Consider the following 23279-nt stretch of genomic DNA (forward strand, 5'->3'; position numbering starts at 1 on the left):
AGAATGTAACTGTGACACGATAAACCACAACAAAACACTACTGAAATATTCCAACTCATGCATTTCAACGAAAGAAATTCAAAATGAACTTTGAAAAAGTAAGAGAATGTAACTGCGACATGGTAAACCACGATAAAAGACTACTGAAATGTTCCAACTCATGCATTTCAATTAAAGAAATTCAAAATGGGCTTTGAAAAATCAAGAGAATGAAATTTTGACAGGGTAAACCACGACAAAACACTACTGAATTATTCCAACTCTTGCATTTCAACGAAAGAAATTCAAAATAAACTTTGAAAAATCAAAAAAATTTAACTGCGACAAGGTAAACTACAACAAAACACTACTGAAATATTCCGACCCTTGTATTTCAATGAAAGAAATCCGCAATGAATTTTGAAAATCAAGAGAATGTAACTGTGACACGATAAACCACAACAAAACACTACTGAAATATTCCAACTCTTGCATTTCAACGAAATAAATTCAAAATGAACTTTGAAAAATCACGAGAATGTAACTGTGACAGGGCAAACCACGACAAAACACTACTGAAATGTTCCAACTTATGCATTTCAATGAAAGATATTCAAAATAAACTTTGAAAAATCAAGAGAATGAAAGTGTGACAGGGTAAACCACAACAAAACACTACTGAATTATTCCAACTCTTGCATTTCAACGAAAGAAATCCAAAATGAACTTTGAAAAATAAAGAAAATGTAACTGCGACAAGGTAAACTACAACAAAACACTGCTGAAATATTTCAACTCTCTTATTTCAATGAAAGAACTCAGAAATTAAAGTTGAAAATCAATAGGATGTAACTGTGACACGATAAACCACGTCAAAAGGCTACCGAGGTATTTCAACTGATACATTTGAACGTAAGAAATTCGTACTGAAAGATGAAAAACCACGAAAATGTAATTGTGACAAGGTAAACCCCGACAGAACACTACTGAAATGTTCCAAGTCATGCATTTCAATGAAAGAAATTCAAAATAAACTTTGAAAAATCAAGATAATGAAAGTGTGACAGGGTAAACCTCGACAAAACACTACTGAAATAATCCAACTCTTGCATTTCAACGAAATAAATCCAAAATGAACTTTGAAAAATCAAGAAAATGTAACTGCGGCTAGGTAAACTACAACAAAACACTACTGAAATATTCCAACTCTTGTATTTCAATGAAAGAAATCCACAATGAACGTTGAAAAATCAAGAGAATATAACTGTGACACGATAAACCACAACAAAACACTACTGAAATGTTCCAACTCTTGCATTTCAGCGAATGAAATTCAAAATGAACTTAGAAAAATCACGAATATGTAACTGTGACAAGGTAAACCACGACAAAACACTACTGAAATATTCCAACTCTTGCATTTCAACGAAAGAAATTCAAAATGAACTTTGAAAAATCAAGAGAATGTAACTGTGACATGGTAAACCATGACAAACCATTAAGGTTGTTAGGGGGAGTCAACATTTCGGGGGGGGGCCCTTTTGTGTCCCAAAATGCGCTAATTAAAAAATATTAAAAAATGGGGGCTCAGGGGCCTTTGGGAGTCCGGGGGCCCTTTGGGAGCCCGGGGGACCGGGGGCTTCTTTCGGGGTGGGGGTAGGGGGAGCGGAGCCATTTGGGGTTGGGGTAGGGGACCTCACGACACTGTTCAAATCAAGTTTTTGTATTATAACGACAATATAGTTTCACCCTCAAATTCTCTTATAAAACATCTTCTAACATCCTCTTTTAAAATGTCTCTAACTGTTTCACCAAAATAATTCCCTAAAATATCTAAAACGGTTTCTCCCAAATAACCCCTAAACGTAATTTATGCGTGTTCCTTTTGTTTTTGGCATCCCTGCGCTGTCACATTTCAAATTACTAAGAAACCCTTTCCCGCGTTAATCTCTTCATCTCTAAGATCAAACCCAGAAACAATTCTCCTGGAAGAACTCCAAAGACATTAATAAACATTCGCCCGGAAACAGTTCTCCTCGGAAATACATCAAAGACATTAATAGACTTCGCCTGGAAACCATTTCTCGGAAACGTGTTCTCCCTGGGGATTCCATGCCCATACTTGGTGTGGGATTGGGACTGACAGCACAGGTGTTCTCCCTAGGGACTCTATGCCCATATATGGTGTACTTGTCGGACTATAAGATAGCTTTCTACTAGGATTCATTTGAATGGAAATTAAAAGTTGTAGTTCATTTTCTCGGAATGAAAAAGATCGGAGGACAACTAGCCCCTCCCGCCCTCCACACCTTTGGGCTTATCGGATGGATAACCCATCCGATAGAAATTTGAGTTGAATATATTGTTAAAAATAGTTCAACCATCAGATATTAAAAATCCGGGGTCGACACCACACCCCAAGACCCAGGGACAGGCGTTGTAAGTTATACCCTGGGGATATATATGATTCTTATAGAAGAGATACTCGAATAAACTTCAGAGAGGGCTCATTTGATTGAAAATAGAAAGTTTTAGTTCACTTTTAAGAGTCAAAAGAGACCGAAGGTTAATTAGAGCCCCCCCCCCCCACGCCCTTTTTCCCCTAATCCATCCAATAAAAATTTTGAGATAGCCATTTTATTAAAAATAGGTCAAACATCAGATAACAAAAACTCCGAGGTTGACACAAACCCATTTTTTCACTTTGATTTTGCTACTTTGATACCAGTTTTGATAGTTTGATAAACATTTGATTTTTTTAAGTTTTATTTTGAAGTAAGGAATTTTAAAAACAAATTGAAACTTTTTGCAATCAAAAACGAACAAAAATTAATCAAAAAATTTTCCAATAAATAAGTTTTTCGAAGAAAAGTAAAGGCCATTTTAAACTTACGTTCAGCATATAGAAATACCTTTTAAGATTCAAACTCAAAACAACCAGAAATTACTATTAAAGAATAAATTAAACCAAAAACGAACAGAAATTAAATAAACAATCATAGCAAAAAACATACAACAGGTAATAATATAAATGAATAAATAGATCTTAAATCGAGTAATGCTTAGATTGAAAATGAAAATCAAGCTTAAAACGAAAAAAAATATTTTCCTATTGAATTATAAATGAAACTTAAAACGAATAGAAATTAAATAAACAATCAAAGCGAACAAACATACAATAAATATTAATTTAAATTAATAAATAAATCTTAAAACGAGTGAAACTTAAATTGAACAATCAAATTAAGCTTGAAACGAACAAAATCACCACAAACAAGAGTTTGGGTATGACCTCCTTCTCTCACTGTAAAAGTCTAAAACCCAATTCGTCATTGGCGCTTTACTGAAAACCAATTTTATGACAAATATTTTCTTTTGTACTTAACATTGAAAATAAACATTAAAATGATAGTAACATTTTAAACTGATGAGCTTTCAGCAATTAATAACATTATACATCAAATATTCAGTGTAATTTATTAGCACTTTTTAAAGTTGTAAAAGAGGAAAATAGTTTCACTTCAAACAAGTGTTTGGATAATGCCTCCTTTCCTAACTGTATATAAAAAACCAAAAGCCTTCTGCGTCATTGGCGCTTATCTGAAAACGAGTTATGTTACAAATGTTTTCTTTTCCAGTTCTTACAGCTTTGAAAATAAAAATAAAATTACGGTGAAATAAATTCTTGAACTGATGGATCTTTCAACAATTAATATCATTATATATTAAATATTCAATTTGATGTTGTTTATACTTTCCAAAACTATTCAAGACGCATATAGTTTTCAGTAAAGCGCTAATGACGCAGTAGGTTTTAGACTTTTACAGTGAGAGAAGGAGGTCATACCCAAACTCTTGTATGTAGTGATTTTTGTTTGTTTCAAGCTTGATTTGCACATTCAATTTAAGTTTCACTCGTTTTAAGATTTATTTATTAATTTAAATTAATATCATAAGCAGGGTTGTGTTCTATCCCCCTTTGTATGGATTATTTTGATGGAATTTGTTTTAAGGAGCACAGGAAAGGCAATGGGAGACCACGGAATCAATGGGGAGGAAAAGGTCTCCTGGACTTGGATTATGCTGATGATTTAAGCATCCTAGATGAAAGTTTGAGCAAAATGAATTAAGTTTTAGAGGTTTTGCGAGTTCAGGGTGCTAGAATTGGTTTGAAAATTAATGTTAGGAAGCCTAAGTCACTAAGGCTAAGAATAAGTGAAGATGAAAAGGTGACGTTGGGGACTAAAAAGATTGATCAGGTGGGCAGCTTCACTTACCTTGGTAGTATTATTAGTAAAGATGGTGGGAGCAGTGAAGATGTTAAATTTAGAATAGCCAGGGCTCAGGGTGTTTTTTCACAGTTAAAAAAAAGTCTGGAAGAATAGGAAGAAAAGTCTGCAAACCAAGTGATGACAGTGGTCAAGTATGGTTCTGAAGCATGGACGCTCCGAAAAGTGGATGAAGATTTGCTAGATGTTTTCCAGAGAAATTGCTTAAGGATTGTTCTTGGTACCCGGTTGACTGACCGCATTTCAAACAATAGGCTATACGAAAAATTTGGTTCAATACCACTCTCTAGGACCATAATGAAAGAAAGTTTGAGGTGGCTAGGGCACGTTGTGCGGATGAAGGATGACAGATTACCGAAGATTGTTCTTTTCGGCCAACCATCTAGGGCTAAACGGAAAGCAAGTCGTCCCCGTCTGGGGTGGGAGGAAGTCATAAAGGAAGATTTTAAGGAAATGGGAACTTCCTGGGAGGGTGTAAAGAGGGAGGCCTTGAATAGATTGGGATGGAGGAGGAGCGTGCATAGCTTTGTGGGCCTCAGGCGGCTTGGTGCTGCGGTGAGTTGTTAGAAGTAGTAGTAGTAAATTAATATCTATTGTATGTTTGTTTGCATTGATTGTTTATTTAATTTCTGTTTGTTTTAAGTTTCATTTATAATTCAATAGGAAAATATTGTTTTTTGGTTTTAAGCTTGATTTTCATATTCAGTCTAAGCATTACTCGCCTTAAGATCCATTTATTCATTTGTATTATTACCTGTTGTATGTTTTTTTGCTATGATTGTTTATTTAATTTCTGTTCGTTATAGGTTTCATTTATTCTTTAATGGTAATTTCTGGTCATTTTGAGTTTGAATTTTAAAAGGTATTTGTATCTGCTGAGCTTAAGTTTAAAATGACCTATACTTTTTCTTGAAAAACTCTTTTTTCAGAATGTTTTTTTTTAAATTAATTTAGCTAAATGGCCATACGTAAAGCAGTTTTTGTAATATGATCTTGGAACTATTTTTAACAAAATGGCTACATCAAATTTTTTATCAGATTTATTTGGGAAAAAAGGGCTTGGGGGGGCTAGTTGTCCTAACTCTTGATTTCCAGTCAAATGAGCCCCCTTTGAAGTTTATATGACGACCCATTCTATACGAATTGCCTCCGGGAAAAAAATAGAGGGAGTGTGGGGGGAGGCTAGCTGTCCTCCGATCACTTTTGACTCGTGAAAAGTGAATTACAACTTTCAATTTACAGTCAAATGAACCCTTTATGAAGTTTATAAGAGCATCCCTTCAATAACAAGCATATATTCCCACAAGGCTTAACTTACGACGCCTACCCCCGAGTCCTGAGGGACTGTGTCGACACCGGAGTTTGTTTTATCTGAACTTTGAATTATTTAAAAAAAAATTCAATGTCAAAATTAGTATATGATGTATTTAGGGTTTGGGGGTAGACACAAGAAAATACAAGTAGAAATCGTTAAAGTACCAAAAAAGCGTGGAAGAACCTGAAAAGTTGTTGAAGCTGAGATTTTACAATTCAAAGAATGCTCACTTCCAAAAAACGGGGAACGTCAGAGAGAATAAAAAATCACAAGATGTCCTTGAAAAATATTTATATATTGAATGAATTAGTTCATATTCCTTATTTTCGAGATGTTTTTCTTGAGATAACTTACTAAGTAATTTAAAGAACAAAGAATTTTTGTCATTAATTATGACTACATGGTATCAGCTAGTACGCATTGGACTTGATATTTCAATGGTCCCAAGTATTTATGATTCTTCCGGAATCCATCTCGGAAATGAAATTGTCAACTACTTTAAAATTTCAAATAAACAAATTGCCTGTCATTCCACTCAAGTCCAAAATTTTAACGATGTGAACTGTGGTCATTTGTGTGTTGATTATATAAAAAGAAGATTTAAGGGAATGAATCAACAGAATCTTATTTCAAGTTTATTTTCAAAAATAAATGAAAGAAGAACTAGGAAAGAGATTATTTATTTACTGTAGAAGTTTTTAATATTATATGAAATGTTGGTAATGCTTTCTTAGTATCTAAATTTACATTTAGTGATTCAGGTTTACCTGTCTTTGCTATGTTATCCCTTGCTTCTTTAAGTCTTGGCACAGTTCTGATTGAAATACTTCAAAAATATCGAAGAATAGGAGACAGAAAGGTTGAGTATAAAACCGCTTGTTCATTCTATTTACAATTACTTGCTATGCATAAATCGTGTGAATTGATTAATCAAGAAATAATTAAAAAACAAAATGAATTATAGAAAACATTACAGTTTTTCCTCGTGAAAAATATTTCAAACAGGTAAAATTAAATGGTTATAAATATTGCGTAAAGTCTGTTGAGGTGTAACCATAAATAAAACCCATCTTACTTTCCACACAATATTATCCAAAACTTTAAAAATACGAACCTTCTTTTTCATAAATCTATACATACAACATGTTACTCATGTGTTATCTAACCAACTAACGCATAATTACCTAAAGGTTTTATTTCAACAGTTGAGAATTCTTTTCAAATGAGTAATTGTGAAACCAGCTTGTATAATAGAGCTCTATTAAACAAGTCAGAGACGATTGCCTCTGACGCGTTTGGATTTCTTCCCACGTTACTTTAATCGAATGAAACAAATGTGAGAAAAAATCCAAATGTTATTTTGTACAACCTTCTTTTTGTTTGGGATTGTCTTTGGGCTCCTTTTAGTTCCATAAAGCCACAATATAATTAATACTGTACTGAAAAAAAACAAACAAACTTACTGAAAAAATGTGCATTGTCAGTTTAATATACATATGCTGATATTTATTCCTTAAAATCTTAATTAAATGTTGATTTCTTAAAGTAATAAGAGTGAAAACATTTAAAAGAATTTTTTCAGTAAAGTAAAAATTACATTCTTGCTTTTAGAAAGCAAAGGGGGTTTTGAACCCTACTGATATTGATTTCTGCTTGTTTTGAGTTTGACTCTGTTATTTATTTTAATTTCTGTTCGTTCTGTTTTTTTTTTTTATTTATTGATGCTGATTTTTGGTAGTTCTATGCTTGGTAGATTGTTTGATCCTATATTTGTTCATTTTTGGTTTAATGGAGTTCTTTACTTTAAAAAAAAACTTATTTTGTAGAAAAAGATTTTGAATTAATTTCTGTTCACTTATATTGACATAGCCTTTTTCAGGGAAAATAGAAAATAATAGTTAGAATCTTTCCGGTTTTTATTTAAGAGTTTATAGTTTGGCCTGCTATTTATATGCTGGAGGAACTTTTTCAGCAATTTTCAACAACAAAAATTCTAGTGTCTAATTTAGTCACATACATCCTTTAGTTGACCTGATAAATAAAATCTAATACAATTCCCAAAAGGTTATATCCATGTTCTTTCACAGCCTTGATACACTTATACTCTTTTAATTTAGTAAAATTTTAAGACAAGAAGAAGTAATAGAAGTAGCCCCGAAAATTTGAACTTAATACCCTCAGTCGTTCTTGGTATATTGCTGAGATGTATTATTGGCAACCTGAATACAAACAGTGTGTTTTGATTTAATTGTAATGAAACATTTAAATTTTAAGCATAATGGGCAGATTACGTAATTGTGGGGGATTAACCTACCTAATAAATCTATAGATATAGTTACTAGACCATTCAGCCATGCTGAACAAAATGGCTGTCTAGAATTTTGATTGGAAGTGTCTGAAAAATTATGAGCTGAAGAGGAAGGCTGATTGCCCTCCAATCACTTTTGACTCTTAAGAGGGCGCTTGAACTTTGAATTTTCAATCAAATTAGCTCCTTTGAAATATCAATGATACTACTAGCTATGATAGAGCATCGCTGCCTATGTCCTTATATGCCTATAGTGCTTATATGCTCTTTTGATACCTGAATACACTTAGGTATTTCGCTTAATTTAAGCTCCTCCTAAACGTTCCCTAAAAGTTTCAACTTAATGCCATTAGTGTCGTTAGTTACAGTAACCGTAGAAGCAGCATTAAATGAATACATACAGTGTCTTCTGGCTAGCTCAAAATCTACAACCTATGAAGGTATGAAGGTGAAATTTTCAGATAATATTTCTACTTTACGAATGACAACCTGCCACCCGTAAGCAGGTTGTCAAAAGGGCATATCAGAAGTATCTTGGGAAGAGTTTCGTTTGTGAAATTAAAACTTACAACGCTTGTTGTGGGGGATGTTGAACCAACCAAAAGACAATATTTGCATCATAACACTAATGACTCTACTCCTACAATTGATCCTTCCATTACTAATACTGCTACTACCACCACTGCTACTAGGGCTAAGACTACTACTATTAATTGCACTCTTAATGCTAATACTATATTTGCTGGTGCTACTGCTACAACTAATAAACTTAAGGATATTAAGGCGAAAGTTTTAGGCAATATTGTAACTGCATTGAAATAAATGGAATCATACTTTGCCCATATAGATTGTCAAGAGGACGTATCAGCAATGCTTCAGGAACGGTTGATGGTGTTAAGTTAAAAATTTCATATTGTGTTGAAGGGGATGTTGAAAGAAAGGTGCTATTAGGATACTGCTACTAATTCTACTACTGTTACTACAACTATTGGTATGCATAATTACTGAAACTTTCAACATTGCTGAAAAAATTGTTGTCTCAAAACTTTGTTTGGATATTTGTTATAGGATATGATGGGCGTCATGCTCGGAAGTTTCTCTCAAATCCCTATGACTCTTAAAAAGAGCACTATAACTTACAATTTAAATAAAATGAGACCCATCTGAACTCAATACGACCACCCATTCAATAAAAACCTCATATGCCCCCCAGGGCATAATTTAAAGCCCTTACCCCAGGGCTCTGGGGGGTGGTGCCAACCCTGGAAGCATTGTTATATGTCCTTTGGACAATTTCAACCAAAATTGCCATCGCACAATTTCATTCAGATTCATTTGGTTAAAAGAGGGGCAGTGGTGGGGGTGGGGTGCCTTTTGACTTCCATCACTACTGAATCTTAAAAGAAATCCAATTTCAACCAAATGAGCCACATCTAAACTTAATGGAACCATCCCTTTCATATGACCGTTAAATGCCAAAGGGAAATACCTTAAATCCCTCGTCCTCAGACCCTGGTGGTTTGTGTTAACTTCAAAAGCCTTGTTATATGATATCTTGACTATTTTGAATCAAAACTTTGTCTAGAAATATCTATTGGATACATCCCAGGAAAACACAGCGTGTTTGTGTGTGTATGTGTGTGGGGAGGGGGGAGGGTTGGTATCTGCACTCTGATCACTTTGACTCTTAAAAGGGTACTATAACTTATGATTACCAATCCAATGAGTCCCCTCCAAAGCATATACCCTTTTTATAAGGGCCTTATATGCCCCCAGGGCATAACTTACAACCCTTGCCCTGAGAGCTGTAGGGGGATTCGTCTTCCTCACAGACATGATTTCCAAAACCTTCAACTACGATAAATAAAATTGTTATCTCCAAAGATTGATTGAGGGTGTTAAGGCAAATGGTGAGCGTGGAGGCGGGGGGGGGGGGGACTGTTTTCTCTCAAATTACTTGGACTGTTTTAAAATGACAGTATAACTTCCAATTTCAAATCAAATAAGCCCTATCTGATGTTTATATGACCGCATATTCCATAAGAATTTATATGCCCTCACAAAATAACTTACAAGCCTATCCCCAGGGCACTGGGTGGTTTTTTCACCACTAGAGACATTGTTATAGGTTCTCCGGACTATTTTGAAAACAATCGCTATCTCATAATTTCAATTAGATGCGTATGGAGAAAGGTGAGGTTTAAGGAGAAAGAGGGGGGGGGCGCAAAATGCCCTCCATCACTTTTGACGTTTAAAAAGGAACTAAAACTTCCAATTTTCAAACAAATGAGCCTCTTCTAAAGCTAAACAACCATCCCTTCCATAAAAGCCTTAAATACCCTCTGGGCATAACTTACAACCATTGACCCTAGTCTCTTGGATTCTTTTCAACCCCAAAAGCCTTGTTATATGATATTTAGACTATTTTGAATAGAATGACTATCTCAAATTTCTATTAGATTTATTTCAGGAAAATATGATGCGTGTGTTTGGGAGAGAGAAGAAGGTGCCCTCCGATCACTTTGACTCTAAAAGAGCACTAGAGCTTCTGATTCCCAATTCAATGAGGCCGCTCCGAAGTTTATATGAACAAGCTTTCTAAAAAACTTAAATACCACCAGGCCATAACTTAAAACCCGTGCCCTGAGGGCTGGGGGGATTTGTTGTCCTCAAAGACATTATTTCCGGACCTTTCAAATAAGTTGAACAAAATTACTATCTCAAAGTTTTGATTGGAAATGTCTGGTGAAATGATGGGCGTGAGGGAGGGAAGGGGGGGGGGTAATTTGCCCTCTGATCACTTTTGACTAATAAAAAGGCACTAGTCATCTCAATTTCCAATTGAATGAGCCCTTTTTGAAGCTTCTACGACAAAACTTTCTATAAAAACCTTATATCTACCAAGGGATTAACTTACAACCCTTCTCCTGAGGGCTATGAGGGGGGAGGGGTTATCATCCTCAAAGTCATAATTTCCAGAATTTTCCATTACGTTGAAAAAATTACCATATCCAAATGTTGAATGGAAGTTTTCGGAGAAATTATGAGCGTGTGGGGGAGATTCTTCCTCTGATTATTTTCATCTATAAAGGGCAGTAGCCCTCTCAATTTCCAAACGAATGAGCCTTTTTTGAAGTTTTTACGACAACGCTTTCTATAAAAACCTTACATACCCCCAGGGCATAATATACAACCTTAGCCTTGAGGACCCTGAGGGGGGGGGGTTGTGATACTCAAGGACATAATTTACGGACCTTTTAACTACGTTCAACAAAATGACTATATTAAAATCATGATCGGAAGGATTCGGGGAAATGATGGGCGTGCATTGGGGGGGGGGGGCATTTGCTTTTCGATTGCTTTTGATTATTAATAAGGGTGCTAGCTCTCTGAGTTCCCAATAGAATGAACCCTTTTTGAAGTTTCTACGACAACGCTTTCAATAAAAACCTTATATGCTCCCAGGACATAACTTACAACCTTTGCCCTGGGGGCTTTGTTATCCTCAAAAGCATAATTTCCAGACCTTTCAGCTACATTGAACAAAATGGGTATCTCAAAATTTTGATTGGATGCATTTGGGGAAATGGTGGTTGTAAGGGGGTGTTAGCTGCCGTCCTACCACTTTCGACTACTAAAAGGGGCACTAGCCCTTTCAATTTCCAATCGAGTGAGCCCTTTTTGAAGTTTCTACGACAGTGCCTTCGCTGAAAACCTTATATATCCCCAGGGCATAACTTACAACCATTGCCCTGAGGGCTCTGGGGGTTTGTCATCCTTAAAGACCTAATTTTCAGAACTTTGCACTACGTGGAGCAAAATGGCTCTCTCAAAATTTCGATTGGATATGTTTGGGAAATGGTGGGCGTGAGTGGGGGTTAGGTGGCCTCCGAACACATTTGACTATTAAAAAGGGCACTATCCCTTTCAATTTCCACTGGAGTGAGCTCTTTTTGAAGTTTTTACGATCACCTTTTCAATGCAAGCCTTACATTGCCCCAGGTCATAACTTACAGCTCTCGCCCCGGGGGTCTGGAGGGATGTCTTCTTCGAAGACATCATTTCCAGATTTTTCAACTACGTTGATTTAAATGGCTGTCTCAAAATTTTGATTGGATGTGTTTGGGGAAATGGTAAGCGTGGAAGGATTGCTAGTTACTTTCCAATTGCTTTTTGCTATCGAAAACGGTACAAGCCCTTCCAATTTCCATTCAAATGACCCCTTTTCGAAGTTTCTACGACAACTCCTTCGATACGATGTGCCCTGGTCTAAAAGAAAAAAAAAATACATTGTGTCAACATCGTTCTTTACTTGGGCAGCGCTATCGCGCTGCTTAGAGTTACAGGTGATGATTGTTTACAGTTACAGACAAAAAACACCTACGATCAATCTGCTTCAGATTTGCTAAATGTCTTTTACATTTGCCTCTTTGGACAAAAAACTGTAAAATTATTCATTTGTATAAGCTTGCAGGCCCGAATATTAGTACTAATAAATCTCTATCCCGATTTCAAAGTAAGCTTCATCATCCATGGTCACTAATTTATTCACAATAATTTTTTCGTAATAATGTAATGCATGGAATGAAGTTTTTTGTTGTTGTTTTTTTGTGATGTATTTGGATTTTCGTAGTAAATTTGACCGTCACGTATAACTGTTAAGTTTATAAAATAATGGGGAAAGGCTTTCCTGCCTCAAATCCATGAAGTGCAAGTTTATAATTCTTATCGTCGGTTGCTTATTTAATTAGGTCAGCTGTAATTGAGTTAACATTGTAATTATTGCAATTTTAAACTGATTGGTGATTTAGTTTCCTTTCATAAGAGTCAAATTTAGATGACGCTGGTTATTCTCAATCTTAGTGTCAATTTTTTTCTGATAATATATTTCGTATATTACTAATAATTTAACTGTTCATTTATTATCCATTCTTTTAAGCATATTGTTTCAAGTAAAGAAGTAAAAAAATCTGTGATTGAACGATTTCCTTATTTCTGATATTTATGTATATAGGAGTAAATGAATCATTTGTTGAGAGTCTTCTGAATTCAAAACCAGAGGACGAAACTGTCGTTTAATTGTATTACAGTTTCTTGTCATATTTAGACTAGTTGATATGATTTTGTTCTGTATATTTTTAATCTATTGGTGATTATTTGGGTTAATTTTTTACCAATTGCGGCTTGATGCAACGATGCTTGCATTGCTTATGTTTGTGCAGTACTTGGGAGTTTAAAAAGTAAAACAGTTCACGTACCTGCAGTGCAGTGTATAATTGAGTTTTTCTTTCTCGTCTTTATAGTTTGTTCGATGTGTGTTTCTGTTTTTTTTTCTCTATTTCTCTTTTTGTCATCTTTAGTCATACTCCGTCTTTTGTACCCTTTTTTGACGGGTAATAAATGAATAATAATAGTAATAATAATAATTTCCGATCTATTTCAACCTATTTAGCTTCGATTTATTTCAATACAGTTGCAATATTGCTCAAAACCTTTGCCTTAATGCCCTTATGTTTATTAGTAGTAATAGAAGCACCCTTATTTATAGTATTAGCAGTAGGAGTAGAGTCAAAAGTAATAGTCTTAGCTTTCTTAGCATTAGTTGTAGTAGAAGTAATAATATTGGTAGCAGTAGTAGTAGTTGCAAGAGTAGAATCCTTAGTATTTTAATGCAAATCTTGTCATTTGGTTAGTTCAACATCCCTCGCAACAAGCGTTGTAAGTTTTAACTTCACACACGAAACTATTCCTAAGGTGTTGCTGATATACGCTTTTGACAACTTGCAGACAGATGGCTGCTTGTCATCCGTAGGCTAAAAACGATATTTTCAGAAGTATTGTCTGAAAATTTCATCTTTTTACCCTTAGGTATAGTTGTAAGAGCAGTCAAAGCAGTAGTATAACTACTCAACTTTATACAATTAGCCATTGCTATGATATTGCCGATTGGCTCTTTTGATAACCTGTATATTCATATGCTTTTTCAAATTTTAGTCCTAATGCTCTTAACCTTACAAGTAGTTGTGGTAGAAGTAGTAGTTAGAACAATAGTAATAGTAATAGTAGAACTAGTAAATGTTGCGGTATGAGTAGTATTAATATTAGTGCCCACATATAGCCTTTTGGTCAATTGCTCTTTTTAATTTAAGTATTATCTGAGAATTTCAACTTAATACACAAAATCAATATACACAAAATCAATTCTTAATATACGCTATTGTGACTATCTAAATACACATTGTGCTTTTTGTTGATTCGAACTTGCCATCAATATTCTCTCAAATTTTACCTTCATAGACTTAGCCTTAATAGTACTATTATTACAGTAGTTTCGGTGGTAGTAGAAGTAGTTGTAGTGTTAGTTTTGTGTTAGCAGTAGCAGTAGTAGCAGCAGTATTAATAGGGGTATTAGTATGTGCATATTGGCTTTTGGTCAGTCGAACATGGCTTTCATGATCCCCCGGAAGTATTACCTTGACACGTTAAGCAGTTCCAAAAATATTGTTTATGTGCACTTTTGACACTCTTTTGACACCCTTTTTACCTTAATACCCTAAACCATACAAGTTTTTGCAATCGAAGTAATAGCTGGAGCCGTTTAGTAGCAATAGTAGTATTAGTCAAAGTAGCAGTGGTATAGTGGTATTTAGTGTTAGTGTAGTTAGTAGCAGTAGCAGCATGAGTAAAAGTAGCAGTGGTATTAGTGTTAGTAGTGACATGCATATATTACCTTTCTGTCAAATAATCTTCCCCTTTAAGTATTTTCCAAAAGTTTCAACTAAATACCCAATTCATTTCTTGAGATACGCCCTTTGGACAATCTGAATGCACGTTGTTTGTTTTTGATTTAGTCAAATTCCCCCTCGCTATTTGAAACCTCTACAGTAGAGTTCTCTGATACGCTGAATATGATGGTGTGAATTTCATGAAGGTTCTATAACTTTTAGGGGGTCTTTCCCCCTTTTTTCGAAAATCAGCCAAATTTTCTCAGGCGCTTAAGTTTTGATGGGTAAGATTAAACTTGATGAAACTTATATATTTGAACTCAGAAATAAAGTCTGATTCTTTTGATGTATGTATTGGTATCAAAATTCCGATTTTTAGAGTTTAGGTGACTACTGAGCCGGGTCACGCCTTACCTACAGGTCGTTAGCACGAGCTGTTTGAAAATGTGGAATTATGAATTTTTTGCCATAAGACAGATCACGGGTGTGTTTTTATTTTTTTTTTTTTTTTTTTGTTTTTTTCCCCAAGGTTGTTAGTATCGACCCATTAGTCCTAGAATATCGGGGGAGGACTCATTCAAACGAAAATTAAAAGTTCTAGTGCCCTTTTTAAGTGACAAAAAAATGGAGGGCAACTAGGCCTCCTCCCACGCTCATTCTTTTCCCAAAGTCACCCGTTCAAAATTTTAAGATAGCCATTTTGTTCATCATGGTCGAAAATATGATAATTATGACTTTTAGGATGACTTAATCCCCCGAAGTCCCCGGGGGGAGGGCTGAAAAATATGAACTTTACCAAATTTTAACATATGGTATTGGTTATTGGGAAGTACACAGACGTTTTCAGGGGAGATTTTTTCTGGTCGGGGTGGGGGGGGTGGGGGAGTGGTTCAGGGTTATGTGGGAGGATCTTTCCATGAAGGAAGTTTTCATGGGGGAAGGGATATTCCTATGAAGGTGGCGCCAGATTTCCCAGCATTATTAAAAAAAGATCAGAAATCATATATAAAAAAACAAGTTTTTTACTGAAATTAAGGAGCAACATCAAAACTTAAAACGACAGAAAACATTACGTATATGACTGGGTTTACCCCCTAGTAAATACCACGCTCTTTAATCCAAAGCTTATTTAATACTTTCATAAGAGCTATTTATTCTAAGTAACGGCATAAAACAATTTTTTTTAACTGAAAGTAAGGAACGACGTTAAAACTTAAAACGAACAGAAATTATTCCGTGCATGAAAGGGGCTGTCTTCTCCTCAACGCCTCGCTCTTTACGCTAAAGTTGGACTTTCTCACAACTCTATTTTTTCTTAACAATGAAAAACTTTAGCGCAAAGAGCGAGGCATTGAGGAGGGGACAGCCCCTTTCATGCAAGGAATAATTTCTGTTCGTTTTAACGTCACTCCTTCGTTTGTTTTTTTTTTCGTTAGAAAAACTTGTTTTTTTTATTTAATTTTTGTTCAGAGCGTAATATATTGTGTAATATAACTTAATTGTAAACTGCGACTGCTGCATAACCCTTTTTATTCCAATTTGAGCCTTATTAAAATTAATTTATAATTCAGAATCAATTATTTCGAAATTGGATCAGAAGGTTAAAACTAAAAATATAAATCAATCCAATAAGGTAAAAACCACATAAGGTACAATTGACTCTACTCAACTCTTACTGCAGTACATCAACTGAACTTGGAATGAAATTACACGCTACAAACTTTGGATAAAAATAAAACGATTTACTCCAAAAACCAAGATTGTATATTTAAAATGAAATCTAATCTAAAAATTTCCACATAACTTTTGTATACACAATATTACGATTATATGTAGCCTACAATATAAATTGCAATCCCAAAGTCTCATAGGTTAACACAAGGTTTGGATTTAGTTATGTTAAGGACAGTTCGGTGACAATAAAGGTTCACATTTGCAATAAAGTTCATTAAATGTATTTGGGCAAGTGATGACTGCATCACATATTTCTGCTTGTAAATTTGCTAACTTGCATTCACATTCTATGCCGTTTGGATTTACTTGACAAGGGTCAAGTTCTACAACAGGGGGGTTGCACAAAGGTCTGCTCATTCCGGTAGGAGGAAAGCATGGAAGTATATTTGTCACTGTTACTCCTGCCATTTGTGTCGCTGTAATCTGGAAAAAATGAATATATATAAGTGCTGCTGCATGTGATAATTTAATGACTATTTTTGAATGACTATTTTAATAATTATTAATTAATAAATAAATATATTAATAATTTATTAATAAATATTAATAATTTTATATTAATAAATATTAATAAATATTAATAATTATTAATAATTATCGAAGAAAAATGTCACCAAAAAAAAATAAAATAGATTGTTAGAACTCTCTATGGTACAAAATTAAAAATGAAGGCAAACTAAAAGCTTTACAAACTATAGAGGTAAACTATAAATTAAAAATAAACTATAGGAGAAAACTAAAAAATGGTTTAAAACAAAATAAAATGTATTTTTATAAAGTAACGTATTTGAATAAAGAGTATTTTTCCTGAGAATCTGTGAGCATAAATAAAAATGAGAAACACAAAACAAATTGGATCTTACATAACAAAACAATCAAATTAATCTACAATACAAATGTATAAATAAATAAAAGTCGGAAAGTTTAGGAAAACTACTAAAAACATCAAGCTGTGTAAAGCCCATATTTTTGCCTATATTCGTAGTTAATTAAAAAATCTTTTTCCACAAAATAAGTTTTTCGAAGAAAATTAAAGAGTTCTATTAAACCAAAAAAGAGGTAAAATAAAATCAAATAATCTACCAAACGTGAAACTATCACAAATTTAGCATCGATAAATAAATGAAACCGAAAATGAACAGAAATTACAATAAATAACCGAGTCAAACTCAAAACGAGCAGAAATTAACATGGGTAGAGCTCAAAACCCCTACACCTTCCCAAGGCCAGAACATAATTTGCACTTTACTGGAAAAATATAAATGCTTTTACTTTCATAAGTTTAATAAATCAAATAATATTAACATTTTGATTACCAAATTTCAGTATATGTACAGTATAATGTTTTAGAGGTAATTACTTGGCTAAAAAATAAAAAAAAGGAAAGAGAGAGAAGAAGAAGAAAAGGACTGTCATCCTAATCCAGCAATTGAGATAAATGTGCAATTGAACAAGGTTTTAACCTTACTCATCTATCCAATTACCTGTATTAAACTGATAATGCACATTCAATTGTATTTTTTTCAGTAAAGTGCAAATTATGTTCTGGCCTTGGGAAGGCATAGGGTTTAAAATTCATAACTATTCATTACAACAGATATATTATATATATATATATATATATATATATATATATATATATATATATATATATATATATATATATATATATATTGTAATAATATATTGTATATATTGGATATTTTGTTCCAATATATATATATATATATATATATATATATATATATATATATATATATATATATATATATATATATATATATATATATATATATATATATATATATATATATATATATATATATATATATATATATGTATATATTGGAACAAAATTTCCAATTTTTCCAATTTTTTGTTCCAATATATATATATATATATATATATATATATATATATATATATATATATATATATATATATATATATATATATAACCAAGTCAAACTCAAAACGAGCAGAAATTAACATAAGTTGGGCGCAAAACCCCTCTGCCTTCCCAAGGCCAGAACAAAATTTGCACTTTACTGAAAAAATACAAATGAATGTGCATTGTCAGTTTAATATACAAATACTGAGCTGATATTTAGTAATCAAAATGTTAATTTTTTTGATTTATTAAAGTTATAAAAGTAAAAACATTTATATTTTTTCAGTAAAGTGCAAATTTTGTTCTGGCCTTGGGATGGCATAGGGGTTTGCGCCCAACTTATGTTATTTTCTGCTCGTTTGGAGTTTGACTCGGTTATTTATTGTAATTTCTGTTCGTTTTGGGTTTCATTTATTTATCGATGCTGATTTGTGGTAGTTTCACGCTTGGTAGATTATTTTTTTGCTCATTTTTTGTTTAATGGAGCTCTTTACTTTTCTTTGAAAAACTTATTTTGTGGAAAAAGTTTTTTTTAATTAGTTTACAGTCAAGGAAGGAGGCAGTATCCAAACACTTGTTTGTAGTGAAACTATATTCATCTTGGACAACTTTAAAAAGAGCTAATAAATTAAACTGAATATTTGATGAGTAATGATATTAATTGCTGAAAGCTCATCAGTTCAAAATATTACCATAATTTTAATGTTTGTTTTCAATATTTAGTAAAAAAGAAAATATTTTTGATAAAATTAGTTTTCAGTAAAGCGCCAATGACGCAGTAGGTTTTAGGTTTTTACAGTGACGAAAGGACCTGTAGTAATTTTTGTTCGTTTCAAGCTTGATTTGCATATTCAATTTAAGTTTTACTCGTTTTAAGATTTATTTAGTTTTACATTAATATCCATTGTATGTTTGTTTGCATTGATTGTTTATTTATTTTTTCGTTTTAGGTTTCATTTATACATTAATAGGAAAATATTTTTTTTGGTTTTAAGCTTGATCTTCATATTCAATCTAAGCATTAGTCGATTTAAGATCTATTTATTAATTTATATCATTACTTGTTGTATGTTTTTTGCTATGATTGTTTATTTAATTTCTGTTCGTTTTGGGTTTCATTTATTCTTTAATAATAATTTGTGGTCATGTTGAGTTTTAATTTTAACAGGTATTTGTATCTGCTGAGCTTAAGTTTAAAATGACCTTTTATTTTCTTTGAAAAATTAATTTTTCGGGAAGTTAGTTTTTAATTAATTTCTGAAAATTGTCAATTGTCTATAGATCAATTTCATAATTTCAAAATCAAACAAATCATCCTCTGTCAGTCAGAAGACTCAATTTCCGGAACCTTAATTTTCCATTGTCATTAACGAAACTTCCAATAATCGCATCTTGACTTTCCAATCAATCTTCACATAATAGTTATGTAAACCGCATTGGCCTGCTATCAAAAAAAAAAAAAAAGAAAAAAAGAAAAAAAGAGCGAAAATATTTCTATACGGCAATCGAAATTACTGGATTCAGCGAAAACAGATATTTCGAGAAGATAGCTACTTCAGTTCTTCATCAAAATTAAGCAAAATCTCAAAAGGTCGAGTTTACATTTTCTGAGCGAAAATGGGAAAGACTTAGAATAGAATAAAAGAGAATAAGATAGAATAAAAAAAATCGTTGCTATCAACTTAAAGCAAAGCTCAAGCCTTCAAAAATGTAAAAGCCAACCACGCGGAACGAACTATTCTAAACAAATTGGCTATCTCAAAAATTGATTAAATTTGTTTGGGGAACTAATGAGGGTGGAAGGCGAGCTGATTAAGATAAAAAAGAGGTAAGAAATAACGCATTTGACTTTAAAGTCTCTACTGGCGGCACTGACCTCTACTTCTTGGCCTTTCAGCCAAAAAATTTATTTGGGAGTAGGAAGGGGGCCTGATTGGCATATTTGATGTGTAATGATATTAATTGCTAAAAGCTCATCAGTTCAAAATATTACTATAATTTTAATGTTTTTTTTCAATATTTAGTAAAAAAGAAAATATTTGGGATAAAATTGATTTTCAGTAAAGCGCCAATGATGCAGTAGGCTTTAAGCTTTTACAGTGACGGAAGGAGGTGATACCCAAACTCTTGTTTGTAGTAATTTTTGTTCGTTTCAAGTTTGATTTGCATATTCAATTTATGTTTTATTCGTTTTAAGATTTATTTAGTGGATAGAAAGGCTGTTCTCAAGACCAGATCAAAACCATAACACAATTAGCGCTATATAGTGAAAAAAATACCGTGGATTGTCAGTTTGATTGACATATACTTATATTTATTTCAAGAAGTTTGGAATTTTTTTCAAGTAAGAAAACTGAAAACGTTCAAAAGGTATTTTGTTTTAATTAAAGTGCAAATTGTGTTCTGGTTTTGAGAAGGCATGGGGGTTAACGGCCCTATTCATGTTAATTTTTGCTGGTGTCGAGTTTGACTCGGCTATTTATTGCAATTTCTGTTCGTTTTGAGTTTCATTTATTTATTGACATTTACTTGTGGCTTTTTTACGCTTGAAAGAATATTTGACTTTATTTCTTCTCATTCTTGGCTTAATGGAGCTCTTTACTTTTCTTTGAAATACTTGTTTTGTGGAAAAAGTATTTAAAATAAATTTCTGTTTGTTTTTTTATTGACATATAGTCTTTTCAAGGAAAAATAATTTGTTACATCTTTTAAGTTTTTTTCTATACGAATCTATAGAATGAATTGCTATTTGTATGTTGGAGAAACTGTTTCAACAATTTTTAATCCTGACAAAAACAGCATTTTTTAATTTAATTTTATAACTTCTTAAGTTGACCTGAAAAGAAAAATTGATATCATACCCAAAAGATTCTATCTATGCTTTTTGACAAACTGGATACACTTACGCTCTTTTTATTTATTTAAATTGTAAGAGCAAAAGCAGTAATAGTAGTATCCCCAAAAGTTTCAACTTAATACCCACAGTTGTTTTCGATTTATTGTAGAGGTGTCTTACTGGCAACCATAAACACAACGCCGTTTGATTTCTTTTAAAGCAATGTTTAGTTTTATAGCATAATGGGCCAATTGCATATTGTGGGGGTTAATATGCCTAATTTCTCTAAGGACATAGTTGCTGGATCGTTCTAATATGCTGAGCAAAACAGCTGTCTCATAATTTTGACTGGATGCGTTTGGAAAATGAATGGGTATGAGTGAAGAGCAGCTAAACCTTCAATATCTTTCTAATCTTTAAAAGGGTACCAGAACCTTAAATTTTGAATTGAATTAGCTCCTTTAAAATTTTCAATGATTTGTCTAGCTGTTATAGAGCGGTGCTGCCTATGACATGGTTTATATAACCCTTTGAAGACCTGTAAGGATTCAGTTTTTTTGTTTAATTAAAACTCCTAAACGTTCCCAATAAGTTTCATCTTAATACCCTTAGCGTCATTAGTTACAGTAACTGTAGTGGTAGCATTAAAGGCATACATATAGTGCCTTTTGGCTAGTTCAAAGTCCCCATAACTTAACCTTAAAGGTCTAAATTAATAATATAAGTTGCTCTTCAGATATTGCTTTGCTGCCTTTTTGGAAGTCCACGTGCTCATACTTTGTTTTGATTTAGTTCAACATCCACCTCAATATTCCTAAAAACTTCACTTTAATACCCTTAGCTTACGCAGTAGCGATAGTTGCAGCAGCATTAGTAGCAGTATGCACATAGCACCTTAAGTTTTTTCAACATCCCCTTCAACATACACTGAAAGTTCCAGCTTAATACAAACCATCAAGCGTTCCTGATGCATTTCGGATGCGTCCGCTTGACAACCTGTGTGGGTATAGTGTGCTTCAAATTGGTTATCAAGTCTCTGAAGTTTGAACTTAATACAATTAGCCATCGCTATGGCATTGGACATTGCTGATATGTCCTTGTATGTTCATATGTCCTTGATAACCTGTATGTTCATATACCTCTTGAAGTTTTAATCTTAATGCTCTCAGCCCTACAAGTAGTTGCAACAGAAGTAATAGCAGAAGTAGTAAATGTAGCGGTAACAGTAGTATTAGCAGTAGTGTGCACATATTGCCTTTTTGTAAGATGATCTTCTCCTTTAAGTATTCTCTGAAACTTCAAACTTAATACCTGAATCAATTCTTAAGATACGCTATTTTGACAATGTGCGTACACATAGCGTCTTTGGACTTACTTCAAATTTCCCCTTAATACTGTAAACGGAGTAGTGTAGCAGTAGTAGTTTTGGTAGTTGTAGTAGTATTGATAGCATCCAAATATTGCCTTTTTGATCATCTGCCTTATTATTTCCTGAATTTTTCAAATTAATATACTCAGTTATTCCTGTGTTGCACCCTTTTGACAATCCGGATAAGCTCAACGTGTTTTGATTTAGTTTACCACTCCTCTCAAAATTCTCTGAAATTCTTACCTTAATACCCATCGTCTTCTTGGAAAGTAAAGTTCAAACATGCATACTTTTCTCAATAGAATATACTAGGTGTAAACAATGAACGAATGGCCTAACTTACAGCCCTATTTTGAGGACTGTGGAAAGGTTAACATCCCCACAGACATAATTACGGGACCTATCTACAAGGTTGAAGAAAATTTTACTTCTAAAATTTCAATCGGATATGTTTTGGGGAGTGATAGGCTTGGGGGGTCAATTGAAATTGACTCTTAAAAATGGCAATATGACTTCCAACTTCACATCAAATGAGCTCCTTCCGATCCAGCGTTTATACAACTACCTGTTCCATAAAACCCTTATATGCCCCGGGGCATAACTTGCAAACATTGTCCATGGGCTCTGGGGGATTTTGTCTACCCAAAAACACTGTTATATAATTTTTGGACAATTAGTAACAAAATGACAATCTCACAATTTCAATTGAATGTCTTCGGGAAAAGAGGATGTCAAGGAGGCAGGCTAGTTGCTGTCCATCTTCTTGAATCAAACAGTTCGTGGTAACGAACTGTAAGTAAGGAGCGACCCGGCTCAATGGTAACCGAAACTCT

General features: G+C 33.4%; 1 protein-coding gene across 1 annotated transcript in view; it reads right to left on the minus strand.

Moving 5' to 3' along the window:
• Positions 1-16363: 16363 nt before the first annotated feature.
• LOC148951779 (uncharacterized) overlaps positions 16364-23279 on the minus strand; it is an 87602-nt gene continuing 80686 nt past the window's right edge. The window contains exon 4 of the mRNA XM_089089062.1: positions 16364-16773. Coding sequence (XP_088945188.1) covers positions 16516-16773 — 258 coding nt within the window. The 3' untranslated portion in view covers positions 16364-16515. The remainder of the gene's footprint in view (positions 16774-23279) is intronic.

This window comes from Artemia sp. Qi Xiang Cuo, chromosome 5, assembly GCF_049724085.1.
Source record: "Artemia sp. Qi Xiang Cuo chromosome 5, ASM4972408v1, whole genome shotgun sequence".
Taxonomy (NCBI): Eukaryota; Metazoa; Arthropoda; class Branchiopoda; order Anostraca; family Artemiidae; genus Artemia; species Artemia sp. Qi Xiang Cuo.